The sequence below is a fragment of the Nipponia nippon genome, unplaced genomic scaffold (genome assembly GCF_047370975.1).
Source record: "Nipponia nippon isolate SJK-2023a ecotype South Korea unplaced genomic scaffold, ASM4737097v1 scaffold_2, whole genome shotgun sequence".
NCBI classification, from domain to species: Eukaryota; Metazoa; Chordata; class Aves; order Pelecaniformes; family Threskiornithidae; genus Nipponia; species Nipponia nippon.
In genome coordinates, this window is record NW_028262336.1 from 31,124,684 (window position 1) to 31,144,947 (window position 20,264).

Here is a 20,264-nt window from a genome sequence, read left to right on the forward strand (position 1 = left end):
ATACCGTGGCTACCTGAGTGGCTTTATTTGCAGACCTGGTATAGGTAGCTGTAAGATATCTGAGAAAATAAACCAGCAATTTGCATTTTTTCTTTGTAATTGCATTTGATTTTAGGAATTTTTTTAAGAGCACCTGTTGATGGCCTTTAACTGCCCTGTAGAGAGCCACAGCTGTAGCTGAAAATACCTGTGACAACGTGAAGGCCTGGCCCAAGGCTAGCAACAGCAGTGTGTATAAAATCACAGAATTGGTTAACTTTTCTGTTTTGTAAGAGTGCATACACACATAAGTTTAATCTTTAATCTCTTTAATGTAAATAAGAGTGAATATTAGTAAAACCACAGCCTCTATAAATGTTTTACAAGACATTGCACATTTTAATTTTCACCTGCCCTCTCTTGTCTTTTGTTCACTTTACAGAATTATCATGTAATGGTTCATTTATTTATAATCTTTGTCAGAACTGGAAGGGCAGGGTGCAGGCAGACCCACTGCTCAGTAGAAGTACTGGGCAGACTGTGATATCGAAATCAAAAGTAAATGGATATTTCATCTAAGTAACAGGAGTGAGTTCGGGCCTTTTGTTCCTCATTATTTATAAAGTAACTGGGCAAAGGTAAAAAGTTTATTGCCACAAAGTTGCTTCTTAATGAAGGAAAATTTCTTCCTATGCATCAGAAGCATTTAATTACTTACTAAGTAATTAAGTTAATTTCAGCAATAATTACTTACCCAGCAGACCGTGAGTAAGTAAATAATGCAGCGAAAGTCAGAATAAAGGAGGCTTTCTCTGCTCTGAAATGGCTGCTGGCATGTAGGGGAGAGAGAGAACTGAAACCAGAGGAAATTACAGCTTCAGACTTCTTTTCCTTTCTGTCATCCAGAGAGGATTAGAATTTCCAGATGTATATAACCCCTTTAAGCCGTGACCACTGCTCACTACATAAAAACAGGGTTGAGGGGAATATCCCATAAAGAAACTCTAACACACTGTTAATCCCTCAACATGAACCGAGGACCGACCAAGAGCATTCAAAGAACCATTTCTAGCAAAGAGCCTTACTGAACATATGAATTATGAAATCTAATAAAACAAAATAATCATAGTAAGTTAATGCAAACACTGCATGAAAGAAGCTATAGTATAATTTCAGAAACCTAACAGAATGAGAAAAGCCTTAATAATGAAATTGTTAGAAGATGTTATGAAATGCTAATAGGTGGCCAGTCTGGGAGCCATAAATCTTGCCCAAGCTTCAGATGTTAAAAAGTGAGGTAGGAAGGGTTTCGTTATTTCTGCAGGTGGGAGCTCAGCCTGAACTGACATTCAGTGCCAGAAGAGCCCTGCTCCAGGACAGAGCCCATCTTTTATTCTCAGTCATAATAGCTAGATAAGTAATAATGAGATGACCACTAATGTACAGCTGCATCATTAAAAACACAGTTGACGGGTCTATCGAAATTATCATCCTCTTTGCAGGTAGACTCAACCTTTAGCTTACTACTTATAATCCGTGGTCACACAAAAACCAGTTCAATGGTGTTCTGTGGTCAGTTGAAGCTGTGCAGGTGAAAAGTTAATTCCTTTTACCGCCTTGCACCTACACTTGTTTCCTTTCATTCTCTTTCCCATGGAATCTTCTTTTGGCCTAGCTTTGGCTAAAAGCCTTAAGCTACACAGCGTTTTATAAGAAGACTTCCAAAAATCCTTTGGCATTCCCACATCCTTGCTAATGGTCGACATATAAGTTTTCTGTTTGGTTTTTTTTTTTTAAGTTAGGAGCAGTCTTTTCACCCTGTATTTGTACAGTGCTTCATTTATAGTGCCTAGGTGCTACTATGAAGGTCTACATTTCCCTGTCTCCGTGAGGAAAAAAGGAAAGCTGGGCTAAGAAATCCTTCTGTCTGAGGATCCCAGCCACACATTTTCCATAGGTCTGTATTTGCATCAGTTTGGCAGCTGCTCCATGCCCAGGAGCTCCACATCCTGACAGCACTTTAAGGCAGGACTCCTAAGACACCATCTTCGTAGCCTGTTTTGTGGATGGGCATTAACATCTGATGGGTACGAACAACAGCTGATGGGTTTCAGCAGTTGATCTGGCCCTTTGTCAAGAGGATTGCTTATGTGCATCCTGTGCCCCAGCAGCAGCCAGCCACAAGTGCCCTGAGCAGCCTCTTGATGTCCAGTCCAGGCACTCAGAGACTTAGACCTGTCTGAAAGTTACCGCTCCTTATCACGAACCTTTTGTCGGCTCATAATCTTCCAGGTATGCTCATCTTTGAATCAACATCCCACCCTTTGATGGTACTGCTTTTACAGGTAGGAGACTTTCTCCCTATCCATTGCCACTGCTGTTCTGCTAGATGGCATTCTGGTACCATGTACGCCTATACCTTGTTTCGATGATTACGCACGAGGCCAGCTGGTGGCTGAGATACCTCCTGAGCTCTCCTGTACTCTGTTAGGCCTGAGCTGCTTGGATGTCCTTGCTGTCTGAGAGGATGCTGCTGCTGCAGCCATCCTGGGTTGCATTTGGATCCTGTAGCTGCCTCAAGACTCATGTCCCATTGCAGCTCAGACTCTGTTGCCTTTTGCCAATGCTGTGTGAGGCTGCTGGACTGAGGAGAGTGTTTTTTCAGTTGCCATCCCTGGGATCCTTGCATTGCTCCTTGTATTCTGTAAGTTGAGCAGTTGTACCTGGCCAGCGGATGAATACTGGCCCATGCTAGCATGTGTCCATCCCTAGTTGTAAGCATGCATTAAACATACAGCGTCAGCAGTTAGATTTGCAGTGATTTGCTCAAGCCACTTTAAATAAAATGCCATTTTGTGCTAACTGCTCTCCTGTTCTTCCTCAGAAGAGGATAACCTCTGGCACCATTTACTTTTTGCTGTCTGGATAATCTTAGCACATGGACTCTCTTCATTGCCAACAGCATCCTACTCTGTCTGGTGTCGGGCTGGAGCTCACTGTCAGAGGTACCATATCCATCATCTATTTGCTTTTCCAAGGAATCATTCAATTATTTTAGAGTGTAAACTCTGTTCAGGATAGCTGCTGCTATTCACTGAGCAGTACCTTTCCCTTTTGTCATTGCCCTGGCGTTTGGTACACGCGTTATTTTCACTTGGTCACATTCAGTGACATGGAATACAAAAGCATGGCACTTGCCATCATCTTGTCCTTGGAGTGATGCTCACGTCATGTGCAAAGAAACAACAGGCAGCAAGGAACCTTCCAGTGGAGAATAAGTCCATGTCCCTGCTGAAAGGGATCAAATCTCATCTTGAGACAAAATGGTTTTTTCTCCTCTTGTGCTGTCACATATGCACGTACATATTGATACACCTCCTAATCCTACTGGAAACCTCGTTCAAAACCTCGTGCTGTGGTGGTTAGAGACCCTTCTAATTGTCAGCTAGAAACATTCATGGCCAGTTTGTACCCGTTTGTTTTTGTTTCAGCATCACCCCAACTATCAGGGAAAAAATTATACTTGCACTGAGTAATTATATTTTCCCTCAGTCTTTGCTTTCCAAATTTAAACAAGAATAGATTTTCCTGCCCTCTGTTGTAAAATAGGTTCCTCAATTTCATTGTCATCTTAGTAGTGCTTGACTGAGTTTGATTTAATCTTTCATGAAGATGGAGGACCAGATTTTTGCAGAGACCTCTTCAGGACCAGGTACAGTGTCTCGTGCTGTGGCCTGAATGCTGCCCTGCCGCCATGAAAGTGCCAGCTTTGATGTAACCTAAGGCCACATCACCTTTTCCCCACAGCTCCATCAGGCAGTTGGGTCAGACATGCTGGGAATAATGCACTCCAGTCTTTTTTTTTTCAGCAGTTATCTCTAGCTGAGAAGTAGTCTCCAAGGATGGGATTCCGCTCACTTAAATTAGATGCCTAAACTCTATAGGGCTATTCAGTGCTGTACTCAGAGAAAGCAGCACTATCAGAGAGCACGTCATCCCAAGTGGGTGGGTGGGTGAGACAGGCAAGATGATGAATCCTCAAGGAGTGGTGCGCGCTCGCTCTCTCTCTGTCTCTACTAACCAGAGACATGTTTTTTCTGGCTGACTCTATGTGAGGTGGCTTCCAGCTTCAGTGCGTAACATAACAGTTCGTAACCATTTTTATCGCTTTTCCATTATCCCAGCATGCAGGGTTATCAGTTTGTGGGGTGTTCAGTCTGTTCCAAAAAGCACTGGTGGTGCTGCTGCTCTTCCTGCCTCCTGGGTTGCAGGCTCCATCCACAGGTCTGGTTGTTATCATTAGATAATTCTCTAGCATCTTTCTCTGACTGAAACTTGCCCTTACATTTTGCTGAAATGCCAGACAGGACCTCCAAGGCTGCCTCCTGGGCCAGGGCACATTTTCATTTTTGTGAGGGGGAGGAAGAGAACAGGAAAGCCAGCATACCCAGTGATTTGAACCACTTCCAGCCACCCTGGTGCTCTGGAAGTCATGTGCTTTTTGGTTAATCACATTCTGTTCTGTGCAGTGAGACTCTCTGCACTGCTGGCTCTCCCTGTAGCACAAGGCATCCATTGACCTGGATGGAGAGGGCTTCATGTCTCTGTAACAAAACAGGCTCTTCCCTCCGGGGTAGTAGCAGGTCACAGTCAAGCCAGATGCACACAAATTGAGTTGTTGGTTCCTCCTCCAGGTTTCCTTCCTGCAGTTCTGCCTGCACCTGTCTTCAGGTTTTGTGCAGCTTGCTAATCTGGGCACCTACCCTTTTTAACATGCCTTCTTCCCAAAGTGCCTCAATTTGCAGACTGGATCATTGAGATGTAAAGTCAACTGATGCCCTACTTTGTGATTTCTCCTCCTCTACTGAGTGCACAGGACTTATAATGAAAGTCTGCTTTATTCTGACAATGAAATTAAATCCACTTGCGCCAACGTAACTAGGTCCATTTCAGGTTGTCATTCAAGAGGGTATTTAGCAGATACAAAACTTAAAGGACCCATCCTTCTATTTGCAGTTGGTGAGCCAACTTGCTTGTTTAAAAGTTACAGGCACACCTAAATGCATTGACTGATTGTGACTTGAGAGGTGGGAGAAAGTGGAAGACATCCAGAAGCCCCAGGGTCCATTTTTCAGCAGAGCATACAGATTACTAATTTTGCATGCCACGTAAGATCTATTGCAACACGTTGGCATGGTTTAGTTTGGATGGGTGGTCATGGGGATCCTTTCAGTCTTGCTTTGAATGATCTCACTACTGAGACTGTATCTTGAACCACCCAAACACATGCTCGCGGAGGGGTGTATAGAGTGAGAACTTGTCTGTGATGTAGCTGAAGGCTGCAGCTGTGATGGTCTTTGCAGACCTGCCTTGGTCCTTCTTATGTAGGGGGTGGTGGGTAGAGAAGAGGATCATTCCTGATCAGGTGGAAAAGGGCCGTGCTCTCTACAGGGGTGGAGTTCAACATGGACACTCTTCTGATCGAAGACTCAGCTACTCAACTAGAAGAAGCTGTTTGCATTGGAAGGAGAGCATTCAGGGTTTGTCCCCAGCTGCATTTGAGTCAGCAGGGGCAGACTCCCAGCTTCAGCAGGAAAAAGGGGCCTTAGAAGTGGCATCGTGGGAGAGGATGGTGAAAGTCAAAATCGCCCCTTCATTCTTTAGAGAAAACATTTTAGTATACTTGCTTCCTTCTTCCCCTTCATGCTTTTTTGTCTTAGCACCTTAAAAAGAGAAAGAAGCTATTTTTAGCAGAATGCTTGCAGTTAGGTTTACTGTTGCCTCCTTAACCTGAAAGCTTAATTGGGGTTTAGGACAAAAAGTGTGTTATTGAACTTGTGTGTTCAAAGTTATAAGCCTGTAAGTATGTATGTTTAGTGTTCTCAGAACCCTGTAATACTGTTCAAGATAAAAGATGGATGTTATTAATATTTCCAAATATAAAATAAGATACATTTCTTTTTAAAACAAAAATCCTTATGGCACACTTTCAATATCAAGGTGCTTATTTTGCTCTTAAAAAAGAGAGAAAGGGAAGGGGAAATTAATTTTTTTACCTGAAGGAGTGTCCAATTGCTGTTTAACACAGCTTTCTCATTGGACTTCACTATTGTGGATGTCACACACAGCAAGAGTCTACCCTGGCAAGTACCAAAAATAAGATTTATGTGCAGGAATTTCAACTACCAGCCTCATTTTAAATATGAATGTTTCTGCTATTTGGCTGAGAAATTAAACAGCAGCTGGAAGCATCTGTTTTAAGTGTTGGATATTAGCAGATAGGCAGAGCTACATGAGTGTTTAAAAGTATTGGAATAATAAGTGGCAAAATTTTTACTTTGTCCATTAAAATATTACAGATTCTTTATCTTATCAATTACAGATTCTTTATCTTAAAACTTAGCCTGGAAGTACAATTTCAGCATCTCAAGTACTCTCAAGAGTGCCATTAGCAAAAAGCAAAGCATCTTGCCGCAGCGGTGGCTCCAAGGCAGAACCTCTCACGATGAGATGTGCTAACGTCTGAGGCTGCCACTGCTCATTGCTCCAAGAGTCAGGATTTCCATTTCAAGCCCAGTAGGTGGCATCAAAAGAGTTCTCTAAAATTGAGCGTTTGGGTTTTCGTGCCCTAGCCCTAGGCCACAAAACGAACACAGTGCTTAGAGAAAATTCCAGGCAATCTGTCTCTTCCTCCCAAAAAGCTTTGGTTTGAACATGATCTGACCCAAATGACATGCCTGTGGTGCTTCTGTGCCTAGCACAGAATATCATGTGTTATTAAGTGCATTATAGTTACCTTCAGTGAACCAAAATGACTTGTAATGATATTTTTACTTCATTCATAACAGAAGTAATATTGCCAATTTTGGTTTTTTTCAGGGTTATGATACTATAGGAATCTACATGAATACTGTAGCAGGCATCAAGAAAGTAAAACACGCTTTGTATCCTCAAGGAGTAGATTTTTTTTTTCTTAAATTAAAACAATATATCTGTTGCAGCACACTACCACAACATGGTTATGTCTAGAAAACAGACATTTTCTAGTGTAGCTGCAATCAAACCCATGTGCTTCTCAGAACCTATTGCCAAGGCTGAAGGAGGTCTTTGTGCTAGTGGCAGTATGGGAGTGCAGTCATACTGCTTCCCTCGGTCTGTCTGCCTGTGATCTTAAAGAAATGCTCTTAAAAAAAAAAATGTCTTGGGCACTTCATGGTAAACCAGAGGGCAGTGGGATTTCCTCTCAGGGGTGAGGAGGAGAGGGGAGGCACTGGGAGCTCCCTTCCCCTTTCTGCTTGGCCGTCGTGCAGCCAAGTTCAGTGGCTGGTCCCAGCGGTGCAGCAGGGCAGAAAGCAGAGCTGACCACCACAGGGGCCTTTCTTGCATTTCTGCTACATGTGCAGAGCCAGTGGTAGCTACTCGTAGCAGCTACTGCCATGAGGCTGGCATTGCAGGGCTTAGTTCAGGGCAAGAGTCGATGCTAGGAATGCAGTGGGCTCAGTTAATCCATGCCAGTGCAGAACAAATGAGTCTGTAGAAGGAATTAAAGCAAAATAGCTGTTGGTCTTAAAAGTCGCACCCAGCCTTAAAGTTGCTTCCCACAGGCGGCCCAAGCTTGCGAACTCCTTGTAGTTTTCCAGGCAGTAGTTTTGAGCCGGGTGCTGTGGTTCCTGTTCTTTGACAGGAGATCAAATGCGTTGTGAAAAAGGAGAGGGGAGTTGTTGGTGTGGTATGAGAAAGAAGAGCACACAAAAACTGCCTGGTAGCTGAGGATCGAATAAGGAAACTTGGAGGAAAGTCCCAGTTCAGCCTGAGACAGCTAGCTCAGCAGAACAGGCAGGGGCAGATCCATGATGCTGGTCCCAGCTGGATGGTTCGTTGTCTCCCAGTAGGCAGCGGTTCTGCTCCACTTGCTGGATAAACCTGCCTCTTAGCCAGCATAAATATGGGAAAGGAGGTAACTTAGCTCCCTCGTGTCGAAGAAAGAAAAAGGAATTGGAGTTCAGCTTTTGGAAAAAAAAAAAAAGTTATGCTCCTTGTTCTCCTTTTTATTGTAGCTTCAAAGGGATTATATAGTTATATGAAAACAAATAAAAAAGTCTTCTCTGCTCCTTCTGAACTGTTTCTTCCGTGCTTAACCTTCAAAAGGAAACAAAAAGTCCAGGAAAAACAAATTCCACTCATCACAATTTTGAAGGCACAGAACATTTGAGGTCAATAGAAGAACCTTCAAAAACCTGGTTCCCGAGATGTCTGGACAGAAACAGTTACAAAACAAATTCTTACAACAGCTCCAGGGGCAGAGCAACTCCAGCTGAGGGAGGGCCCAAACTACTGGCTTAAGAATGACTTACAGTGTGTGACTCCTGGGTAAAGTCACTGTAATTATCCTTTTGCTATGGATGAGGATGTGGACGCAAGTGACCTCTTCAAGGCCACTCAGAAAAGCAGAGCTGCTGAATCAAGGTGGCAGCAGCAGCTCCAGCAACTTTAGGAGAGGAAAGGAGAGGAACTTTAGGAGAGAAAAGGAGAGGAACTCCTTTTGGGTTCCTCTTTAATATCTTGTGCGTAAGGTCTTGCTGCCTAGTGAAATTAGCCGAAGGCATGGTGGTGCTCCTACCCATGAGCTTAAGCAGTAGTGGAAGAACAGCGTGGAGAGCTTTTCCCTTTCCCAGCATCTTTGAAAAAGACCCAGAACAACAACAAACCAAAAGACCGAGGAGTGTGCGGAACAGTGAAAAATGAATGAAAACAGGGAGTGTAGGCTAATAATCCCATGAAGTAATAGCACATGATTACAGAGAGCTGTCATAAGTCGATACTGTCACAATATACGATCGCTGCCTAGGGCTCTGAAGGCTCTGAATGAAAGCTTCTATGCATGGCCTGACATTTTTCTTCTCTGCAGCAATGGATGTCTTAATTGTTTGATTAATGAACTCATTAAATCCCAGTATTACTAGAAAAAAACGTATTGACCTCCTGACCAATCACAATTAAAACGTAAATGCCACTTATTCAAGACACTGCTTAGCCTCTATTTAAGCAGCAGAAGAGCATAAAAACCAGCTTTGTGCTTTGGGGATTTGGCCCACTTCACCCACAAGATCTAGATGTTAAGAGAATGTCACAACAACTGCAGGTGGAGACCAACTTGCAGCATTACCTACAATTACAGCAGCATTTGCCTGGTTATTAAGATTATAACCAGTCTGGAAACACAATCCTCCATTGAATCAACAGCAAGAGACTCCGGCTGACTTCACCAGAGTTAAAATTTCACCCTGCATCATCACTAAGCACAACAGTAAGGAAGTGTAATTAAATTCTGCACGTGTACCAAGCACAGCTCAAAGTTACGCATCCCTGACCGGTGTTGTGGAGAAAAACGCAGGGAGTTTTGCTCCGAGGCTGCAATGCCCCTAGCTGCGCTGTCTTCCCGGGGATATTAATATGGGACAGGCAGGTCTTTTCTGGTTCTCTCACTGCTGCATCGAGTCCCTGCAAGGTAAGATGTTGACACACAGTCTCACTTCTGTGAAAAGGCCACCCTTCCTTTGTTGGCAGGTACATTATCGTGTGATGATGGCATAGTTCAGCTATTGCTGTGTTGCTCGATGCACAGCTATAAAGCTATTTCAGTGTCCCAGCTCGTGATTTTTGAGTGGCTGGTGTCATCACGGCAGCTCCTCTGTTTGGAAACTTGAACAAACACCTTTGGCATGTGTAACTGATGCTTTTATGTCCAGTAGGAATTGTAGCTCCCCGGATTAGGTGAGCTGAGTTAGGAGAACAGAGTTGTCTCCTGTAAGCCAAAATGCAAGTTGATGTATCTTTTTAGCTAGCTGTATTCGCCCTGTTTTCTGCAGCAGGCCAAAATGTCCACGTTCTGGGCTTTCAGCGAAGATTACAGGAAACTGTAGCGTCTTTGAGCTGCCAGGTCAAACCGTGTCGAGTTCTGAATCAGATTTGGTGTTCAAGGTCTTGCAGTCACTTCAGACAGCTGATCACTGTTACGGCAGGGAAAGGTTTAATAACGGCTTGTGCTATTGTGTGGGCTACTGTAATTTGCGTCCAGCTCTGCAGAACTGAAGGAAACCTAGAGGTATCCACCACCAGCCCTGGCGTGGCTAGTCTAGAGGTTTGTCCTCCCTTCACCTCCCACCCAGAGCTCAAGCCCCTGGGGACTAACAGGCTTTCAGCTTCCTGAGGCTCCATGTGGCTCACCAACCAGCTCACCAGTTGCCCCTACCTGAATGGCTGCTGACTCCTTTACTGTAGGACCTCAGCAGCTGAGGCTTTTGACTGAGTAACTCCTGAAGATCTGCCTGTTGTTCTCAGTCAAGGCACAGCAACCCTACAGGACACGGCCCTGTCTCAGACGTCAGGACGTACTACACTGCCTGCATAGCATGGGCTTCTAGAATAGATTTATATCAGTAAAATGCAGCTATGATTTCACAAGGAAACTGCTCAGAAGATTTCCTCCTTAGCCTGTGAGAAGGACCATGGTCACATCAGAAATGCGGAAACATTCTAGTTCCTGTGATTTTATTTTCTGCTGTAAAAGCAGAGTGCTTTCCATAACCACGAGAGACAGCGAAGCTGGGCAAATGCTGCAGCACTTTACTAGAGACCATGATACCTGCATTGCACAGAATACGGCTAAGATACCAGTACACTATTAACGTCCCTTGTAGGCAGCATGGGAGGGGAGACAGCACTGTACATGAAGGTCAGATGTTTTCTGGACTTCATCGGCATGTTTCACACCATCAGGACTAGCCCACAGAAGCAGTGAAAAAGTAACAAACAAACAATCATCTCAGTGGTTACAGTTGGCAGAGCATTGCTGTAATCAGTGGTGCTTAATCCCCTGTTTTACTCAATTTCTCAGTGTTCAAATGATTTTTTTTTTGTCATAGGTTGCTAGCAGGCTGAGAGGCATGAAGGTAAAAGGCTGAAAGATTGGCTGTCTGCTATTTTATCCATTGCAAAATAGAAAATCAGTAGTGCTGTAGTAAATCTTCCTCCCAAGTAGGTATGGACATTAAAAAGTTTGCACTTAGAAACAAGACAGGAGGTTGCTTCTGTAACATCTCCCAGGCTGCCAGTCCGTCACCTTCCTGGTTGCCTATTTGTCATTCCAGTTAAGGACAAATTGGGACTCAGTGCCTGCTTTGTGCCCGTGTGTGTGACGGTAACACATCTGTCCTGACCTGGGTCTCTGACTCTACCTCAGTGTCCTGCTCAAGGGGTTTCCCTGAGAGCCCACCTCGGGTGAGCAGCTGGCTGTTGGCAGCACAGCTTGTGTGAGGGCAGCGGGCCGGGACGTGGTTGTGGCAGGGCGTGAGGGGCAGCTGGAAGGAGCCGGTGGGAGCCGGCCCATCGCCAGACGTATCTGCCTGCCTCCTCCAGACACGGCACCTCCAAAACGACATCCCCTGACTGCCACTTCTCCCCTCAGTGCAGCCTAGCACCGAGAGAGCGTGGGGTACCCATTGCTAGCACTGAGGGGTCACAGTAACACCCTTCACCCCCTCTTTTCCTCGTGGGGTAGGTAAAACATAACATAAGAGGCAGGATGAGGCAAAATGGTGGTGTCATGTATTTAGCTCTATAAGCACATGCTAGCAGCATTTGTAGTCTTGTTCTTATGAAATACACAGTAGCTTTCTATCTTCCTGTTGCCGTCAACTGTACAGCGCTGGAAAGCCATGCTCTGAGTAGGAGGAAAAATACAATAGTAGCTTTTGACCAACTTTCATTTTTGCCACCTACGAAACAAGACTTCTAACATAGCAGCCCAGCTGTTTTAGCATTTCTAAAAGTTTTCATACCCTGGCAGTGTTTAAGGCAATAGGCTATTCTGGTTTTCATTACCGAGAAAGCCAGTGGTTGTCGCAGTACCAGAGGCAGAAAGCAGCAGAGAGTTATCAGAGGAGAATCCTTTGAGTTGATACGGGGAACAAGACGGTTTATCAAGCCGCAGGAGCATCCCTCCTCCTGCATCCCTCGAGCTCCAAGGCAGAAACCTGCCTGCTCCAGACCAGGTGCTCATTTCCAGACGTAGAGCTCTTTGTGAAGGTGAGCACTGTAAAGCTATCCAACAGCAATGTTTGTTTATGGAGAACTTTTTACTATATTTGAGATTCATGTGATAGCGTTGAGGAAGGTGAAAGAGCAAGCAGAACTGGTTTCATTAATGTGTGTTGTTTGGTTATAAGGTCTGCAAACCTTAATGAACTAGCCTATTAACTAAGTAAATGATACACCTGGTTTTTTACTTCTGCACCCTTACATTTAATCTTAAGTTTTAAAACTGCGCTTTAGGAGAATCGTATGAAGGGCTTAAAAATTAGACCTCTCCTCTCTTCCTACAACATTGCATGAAGCCTAACTTAACTAATACGCAAGACTTTGCCTCATTTTAATGAAGCCTCTTAACAAAATGCAATACAAAGTACATGAGAGCAACACTTCTGTGGTGACACGTACAGTGAGTTGCACCTCCTGGGCTTTACAGCAACACCTGGTGATTCGTTTAGCCAAAACCAAAAGACCATCATTACAGGGCCACAGAGGAAGAGTGGTTACGTGACTTGGATACAGCCATACTTCAGTCTTAAAAGTGGGAGCCCTGGGCCTATAACGAGGTGGGATTAGCCAGGGGGATGCAGCACTTGTGCTTCATTAGTCCTCAGTTCAGCAAAGTGCAGAGACGGATGCGTTCAGCTGGAGCAAGGCTACTGCCTAATTTCCCTCCTTCTCTGGGGCCTAGTTTGAAACTCAGTTATTTGATTTATTGTATGTATTCCCTTAAGTGCTTTAGACGTTGCATCTCAATTTATGCTGGTAAATCTTTCTCTGCTTGTTTCCTGTGATCATAAACTGATTTAAACTTGTTTTCATCTTGCAGCGACTTACGTAGATTTATGTTCACATAGACAAATGAGGTGGAGACTATTTCCTTTGGAAGGACTGCTGTGATTTCAAGTTTGTTTTCTAACTTATGGCAATATTCATTATGCATTTTAATGAAAAACTACATCTCCAAGATCACAGGATTCTTCATCATATCTATGTGCATGTTTGGAAAAGGATACTAAGAAACTTTGCATGAAAATATGTATTAGTAGAGATGAGTGACATGCTATATGTACTCATAGCAGATCTGGGTTTTCTGCTTTCCTATTGCATCTACTATCAAAATTTGCTATAAAATGCATCACAGAAGCATGTATACCTTTTTTTTTTTTTAATTGTAGGCTGGCAGTGATGGGGAAAGTATTGGAAATTGCCCGTTCTCTCAGCGTCTCTTTATGATTCTGTGGCTAAAAGGCGTCATATTTAATGTCACAACTGTGGACTTGAAAAGGTGAGATTGTAACCGGAGTTCTCATTTTCAGAACAACTTTTCCAAAATGGTGATTTTAAAGGGTGACTCTCTTCTGATAGATTTAAAATGCACACCATGGCTTGGCATTACACTAATGATCTGGATGCCTGATTCCTCTTTAGGGTTCACTACTATAAAGTAGACTAACTCCTTTGAAGCAGTTGAGATTTTAATCTGTTTTGCAGTAGGTCTCTGTAACATAAGACAGAAGTTTGGGGGTTTTTTTTAAGCATTTCATAGCACATTCAGATGCAGGCTAGCGAATTCTCACACCACCGGTGTGAAGCAGCTGGCTAAGTTTTATTTTGTAAGAAAGACATAGAGTAGCCTGCTATTTTAAGGGTGAAACAGTTGCAATTAACTGTAGAAACTGCAAATGTGGTTCCTGCTGTGATTAAACCTATCGGTTTGCTGCCATCAGAAAGCCCGCTGACCTGCAGAACCTCGCCCCGGGAACAAACCCCCCCTTCATGACATTTGATGGCGAAGTGAAAACCGATGTCAATAAGATCGAGGAGTTCTTGGAAGAAAAGTTAGCGCCGCCCCGGTACTGTATTCCTGCTGCTTTTAGTCCCTCATGGCCCTCCATGGCGGTCAGTGACCAAACCCCCTCAGTTTCGGCGGGTCAGGCCCTCGACGAGCTGCACGTGTTGTAATTGCGAGGCGCATGGAAGGGCTGGTCTGGCCGCCATGGTGGAGCTTTCTGGGCGGGGTAACTTTGACTGGAGTGAAACAGTGCTGAAGCCTGGCACCGTGCAAGGGGTGTCCCCGGGGTGCCCCCGAGACGCCGGCTGCGCTCCTCCCGCTGCCCTCGCCTTTTCCCCGAGGTCACTGCTGTGCCACTGCAGTCGTTCCCAGGGCCTGAAATCCACCCCGCTGCAGCAAGCGTGTGCAGAAACCTGTGTGCCACTGCAGAAACCTGACCTCTTTTCCTCCACTTTGTTTGAGGTTTCCCTCTTCACACTGTACAAATCATCAGGCTTACTGGGAGCAGGTAGTTGGAAGAAAAGGACAGGGAAAGCCTCCCACGTGGCAGATGTGCTGGGGCTCATTTTGAGTGGCCGGGTGGGCCCATCTTAGCACATAGCGAGGTCTGGGTTTCGGACTTGTCCTTCCCCACCGCAGCAGCTCTTCCCACCTCTCCCCAGACCCCGCTATCCCACCATCAGCAGCATCGTGTCCCCCACACAGTCACCTGTCCCCCGGGACAGCAGTCCCCTCCCCAGCGCTCCCTTCTCAAGAAGCCAAACCTGACTTATACTAGGCCAGCAGCTGCTCCCCTCCACTTCTCCCTTCCTATCTGCCCCTGGCAGCAACAGCTGCTGGACCGGCTGCTCTGAGCTTGCTCACACAGGAGCGGGCCAGGCGAGGAGGCTGGGAGGAGCAGCAGCTAGTGCCAGTAGGGACTTTCCCTCCTCTCCTCCTCATGGCGGGAGCCACGCTCCAGGCAGCCTCACCTCCAGCGGAGGAGGCCTGGGAGAGGCACTGGGCTGTCTGGGCAGTGTTTGCAGTGATAACAGTGGTTTCCCATCTCCCTCAGGAAAAGGAGGTCATCCACATGGTTTAACTATGGTTTAAATTTGCACTTGCTAACTTCTTTTTGTTTCTTCTAACTCCTCAGGTATCCCAAACTTGCACCGAACCACCCCGAGTCTAACTCTGCAGGAAATGATGTGTTTGCAAAATTCTCTGCGTTCATAAAGAACCCAAGAAAAGATGCTAATGAAAGTATGTGCTGCAGTCCTTTCGTCAGCCCTGGTAGAAACTGGAAGAAATTAGAGCTACTTTACTGGAAGAAATTAGAGCTGTACAATTCTAGCACATTGCGCTGGAGATATCCCATTTACAGCTTAGGTTAAGCAGTCATTTTCCAGAGCGTAAAGGCTGTGGAAATCTGTGCCTATCCACTCTCTTATTTGAGGATTCCCAAAGTTAGTTTACGCGGATACCACTGTCAGCATGGGAGCACCAACTCCAGCTCCTCCTTGTTTCTTCAGCTCCCAAGCCCGTAACACTGCACCTTCCACACAGCTCTGCTAAAGGCACAGCCCACTTGAACTGGGACCTTACCTTTCTACTCCATTTCTGTAAATAATGAGGACTCTAGCCTCGTGGCACAGGACCCTCACTACCACCATGCATTAACTCATCTCTGTCCTCCAGCTCTCAAGCCTGTTCCCTTTGCTCGTCCCTTCTCCCCTCTCCACAGCAGCACATGGGCACCACCAGCCCACAAAATCCTCAGCCAACCCTTGCCAGCCTCTGCTGCCCCAACCCCACTCCTGTGGGCTCAGCTGAAAGCAAAGGACTCATGGGCTGGTTTCCCGTACACCCCAAAGTGGCATGCCGGTGGCTTGCTGTCATCACTCCCGGCCTTGCTGTCCTGCCTGTGGGCAGGCACTTGCCCCATGGCTTCCAAGGCGAGAGTCAGTGTGAAGGCAGAGCCACTCTGCCAGGCCACTCTGCAAAAGCACACTCCACAGAGGTGTTTGAGGAGCCATTTCTGGTAACACAGCCCCAGTCTGGTTTTTCTCAGAACCCCCTTTAGCTACTTAGAGCTCTTATCCCAGAATTAAGCTTAGGATAAAGGAATTGCAGAAGTTGGCATGGCTGGGTATCTGCGAGCTGGGTTGGTGCCAGCAGACAGGATGCAGGAGTCGCCTTTCTGCTTGGTGTCAGAGAGGCCTTGGTACAGGCTTGAATGACCTTTTTATTGTCTTAACCTAGATTTGGAAAAATCTTTGCTTAAAGCCCTGAGGAAGCTGGACAACTATTTAAATAGCCCCTTGCCTGATGAAATTGATGCTTACAGCACTGAGGAGATCACTGTTTCCAGCCGTAAATTCCTGGATGGAGATGAGCTCACCTTAGCGGATTGCAACCTCCTACCAAAGCTCCATATAATCAAGGTTTGCATTTGTTTTTTAGCTTCCTGAAGAGAAGGGTGACACAGAAGTGTAAGTCCTTTTCTGAAAGGCAGAGGAATCCTTTATCTATTCTAAGGCCACACAGTAGCTGTGTAGGGACACCGAATGCTAATGCACAAGGCCATTTCATTACAGCACAGCTAGGCAGATCCTCAAATTGATGACTCTGGAGCTAGAATATCTGGTTTCATAGCACTCGCTAAGCCTCTCACAAGTGTGAAATGAGTGCTATATTCAGTGTTGTACAGAAGTGTTTTCATTTGCATTTCATATGCAAAATTCCATGGACAAGTAAGGTTAAATTATTTCGTCCTTGCCAATTCAAGAAGCCAGCAAAAGCTGAAATTCGAACCTGTCTCTCCCACCTTTAATCCAAAACTCTTGTTTTGCTGCATATCACCACCAGTACCAATGACACTGACAAGGTAGGCACCACCCACTGCCTTCCAGCCAAGGCTCCCAGCCTCTTCTTGGAGGACTGTGGAGCATCCACACACATCTAACAGTCCTGGTGACTGAGATGACTGGGTGTTGTCACAGCCTGTCCCTGGGCTACTCTGGAGCCAACCAGGGTCTGGAAGAGAAATGGCCACGCTGGAAATGCATTTGTTTTCAAATAAACAAGGTCACTTCAGAAAGTTTCCTTTTTGACTACTATTTTGTCAGAGTGGATTGAATTGCTTTCTGACAGCTCCACAAGTGAAAACTTTCCCCAGAGATGTCCTGGTTGAACCTGTTCCAGAGAGAACAGCAAGGGAATGAGCCCTTTCCCACGCCCACGCAAAGCTCAGGCACAGCGAGGCGCGAGAGGCAGCAGGGTCAGCAGAGCCAATACAGGGGGAATCACCTTACGTCAGGTGAATGTCTGAAGGATGATGGAGGATTAACATCACACCATCCTTGCTGGCCAACAGGGAGGGATTAGGTATTGGCCAATAGTTGTCTTCCCTAGCCATTTGAAATTTAGTATTTTAATTCAAGTTTTCCCTTTCTGTTTCAGTGAAAGTATCCAAGTGTGGGCCAGTTTATTACTTTAAGATTATTCTGTTATTTCTGGTTTATGCTAGCTCCTTTGCTGTTTTAAGCTCTAGCAGAATATTTATACCAAATAAATCCTTTTAAGTGAGTTAGCTTGTTAGCTAGCTTTCTTCATCCCATGTCTTCTGTTTTGTTTTGTCTTTCCCTCTCCTTTCCCCCTGCATTGCATATAACGACAGACTTACTTACACACTGAAAATTAAAAATGTGCATAAAGAGTAGATTTGGGGTTTTTTTTCAGATCATGCGTGTAATGATATTTTTTCTTTTAATAAAAGGTTGTTGCAAAAAAATACAGAAATTTTGATTTTCCACCTGAAATGACAGGGATTTCAAGATACTTGAACAATGCATATGCAAGAGATGAATTTACAAACACTTGTCCTGCTGATCAAGAAATTGAGTATGCGTATTTGGATGTTGCAAAGAGAATGAAGTAAACAGAAGATGCCTCCGTTCTTTATTACTTCTGAGATTTAGATGGTCACCAGCCAAGACGGAAAAAACAAAAGCCAGCATGCATTCTGCAGTGTAATTTTAAGTTCTGCTATTGGCCAATCCTTCTTTTATAATGATTGTATGGCATTATTTGCTCATTCTTAAATTATATATGTATATGTTTGTGTGTCTGTACAGATGTCTACACACATGAATGTCTGTTGTGCATTGCAAGTTAAAGGCATCAGTCAATATTAAAGCATTTGATGAAGTTAGGGAAACAGTGTAGCAATTATAGCAATATTACGGACTAGTGACTTAGGCTAAATTGCTGATTTTTGAGAAGAAATAGCCCTGTTCCTAGTACACATTTAACCTGTCATTGTCGCTGCCTCTGATCTCTGTTTCACATTTGTTGCCAAACTTCACAGTTACCAAGACGGTTTCTGTTTGCTTCTCTGCAAGCCTCGGAGGGACGCAGGCCAGCAGCTGGTGCCCATGCAGCACTCTGGTTAACCCAGGAGAGAGGCCAGCCTGTAGGTGGGACCACGCCTGACTTCCCAGAAGCCCTCTCCTCTGTGCTAGAGACCTGCAGGGCAGGTCAATGACGAACAACTCCTTTTCACATTGCGTGAGTTGTCTTTGAAATTTAGAACAAATAAATAAAAATTCCTGCCTTCTCCTCTCTCAGGGCTGCATAACCCATCAAACTTCCCTCCCAGTGCTCCCAAAGAGAGGAACACAGGTTGTCAGTGGGCTGTGGACTATCTGATAATAAATATTTGACAAGGGAGGAGAGAGAGACTTGGTTGTCACTGTAGACAGAAGAAATGGGTGATGTAGATGGGTGATCCTACTGATGTAGGATCTCTCTTTGTCATCCTTCCCTGACTCTCATTTGGTTTTGGAAACCAAAGAGGAGGAAAGGGTCTAAGAAAGAAATTGCCCTTCTATACTTACTTTTCCTGGTTGAGCTCCAGCATATTGGCTTTTCCAGGGCAGCTGTTAGGACTTCATTGCTGAGAGCTTTACAGCTGATCAGACAGATATCTATCAGGACCAACGTGGACCTATCATCTCCTGCCTTAGGCGAGGGATGGATTAGATGAACCCCTCCAGCCTTGCATGAGTCTGTGTTCAAGGCAGCCAGTAGCGGTGAGAAACACCCTCTAGCCTGGCATCAGGGAGCGCGCTGTTGGAGATGTATGGACTACAAAAAGTGATGTCCACAGCTGCTTTCTGCTGAGCAGGCCCTCAGCAAGCACACAGGAGTAGAGGGTGCAATGCTTTAGTCATAGGGTCACCTGGAAGTTTCCTTCTGATGGATTTTGCCCGTATGTACAAAATAGTTGTGAAAATGGCTAAAAATAGCCTTTGTAGCACCTATATCCACAAAAAGACTGTTACAGACTAGTCATTCGTCCTTGTCCATGTCAAACATGCGCTTGCATTCTAACAAAGCATTACTGAATGGTAATAGTCGGTGTCAGATATATTGTGTCTGCGGTGTCTGTCTTACATACTACACAGTTCTGATGCAAATGTGCTGTCTTCACAATTATTTGTAAGCATTGTTCGATATGCAGTTTTAGTTTGCCTTTAGAGAAAACAGACACAATACCTTTCCCCTCACACCCTCAATTGTGAAGTCTCATATTGGGGTTGATAGCTGAGCAGTCGCTCATCACATAGTACTAACTGTTACTTTGTATTTTCAAATACATACATATATATATATATAAAATATATACAAAATGAAATCTGTATACTCCTTTCATATGCCTTACAAATTTAAATAGAAAATATACAAATTCATAAGTAGTTTGAACAGTGTTCTGTCTTTATTTTCTTGGTAATTTCCTGGTACGATGCATTGCAACAGCGGCCTGGATTTTAAGAAATAAGAGGCAAAATTTAACCCAGCTTTGATTTTGGAGGAATCATGTATGTCGCAGACCTGCAGTGAGATCTCGGGAGCAATACATACTGGCTGTGCCCATTACTGCTGAATAAAAACCCAAAGGACCAGGGTGTAATCCTTGACCGCCAAGCTACCTAGCACCAACCGTCCCACATCCACGCTGGTTTGGGGCTGGCCACATTTGTCACTGTTTGTTCTCGGGGAGATCCACTTGGGATGATCCAAAGCAAGCAGGGACTGTCCACGCTGCTCAGCAGCTCTTGCAGCAATCCAAATGCATGAGCCTGCTCCTGGCCCTCTCTTACTTCTCACCATATATACAACTATGGCTGTTTATCATCAATAAATAACAGAGAGCCTGGGCTATTCTGAGAGCATGTAGCAATGTGTGGTTTGCATCGGCATGGCTCTTTTCTGCCTCCTGGAAACAGGGTGGCCACACTGGTCGTGGAGAACAGCATCTATCTCCAAATCATGGCTGGACGTTGGTGAAAGCAATGCTCTTTGGCACAGGTCAGAGTATTTGTAACACAAGCCTTGAGGTGGGTGAAGCTGAATGAAA

At 44.9% G+C, this 20,264-nt stretch overlaps 1 protein-coding gene across 3 annotated transcripts in view; it reads left to right on the forward strand.

Annotated features, from left to right (window-relative positions):
* Positions 1 to 19,605, forward strand: part of CLIC6 (CLIC family member 6) — a 33,234-nt gene extending 13,629 nt beyond the window's left edge. Inside the window, exons 2-6 of one of the 3 annotated variants that reach the window (XM_087758807.1) lie at positions 13,248 to 13,357; positions 13,800 to 13,925; positions 15,000 to 15,106; positions 16,106 to 16,287; positions 17,622 to 19,605. In XM_087758807.1, coding sequence (XP_087614933.1) covers positions 13,248 to 13,357; positions 13,800 to 13,925; positions 15,000 to 15,106; positions 16,106 to 16,287; positions 17,622 to 17,783 — 687 coding nt within the window. In that variant the 3' untranslated portion in view covers positions 17,784 to 19,605. The remainder of the gene's footprint in view (positions 1 to 13,247; positions 13,358 to 13,799; positions 13,926 to 14,999; positions 15,107 to 16,105; positions 16,288 to 17,621) is intronic. The other 2 variants (XM_087758810.1, XM_087758808.1) reach the window with 2 other exon arrangements.
* The last annotated feature ends 659 nt before the right edge of the window (positions 19,606 to 20,264 follow it).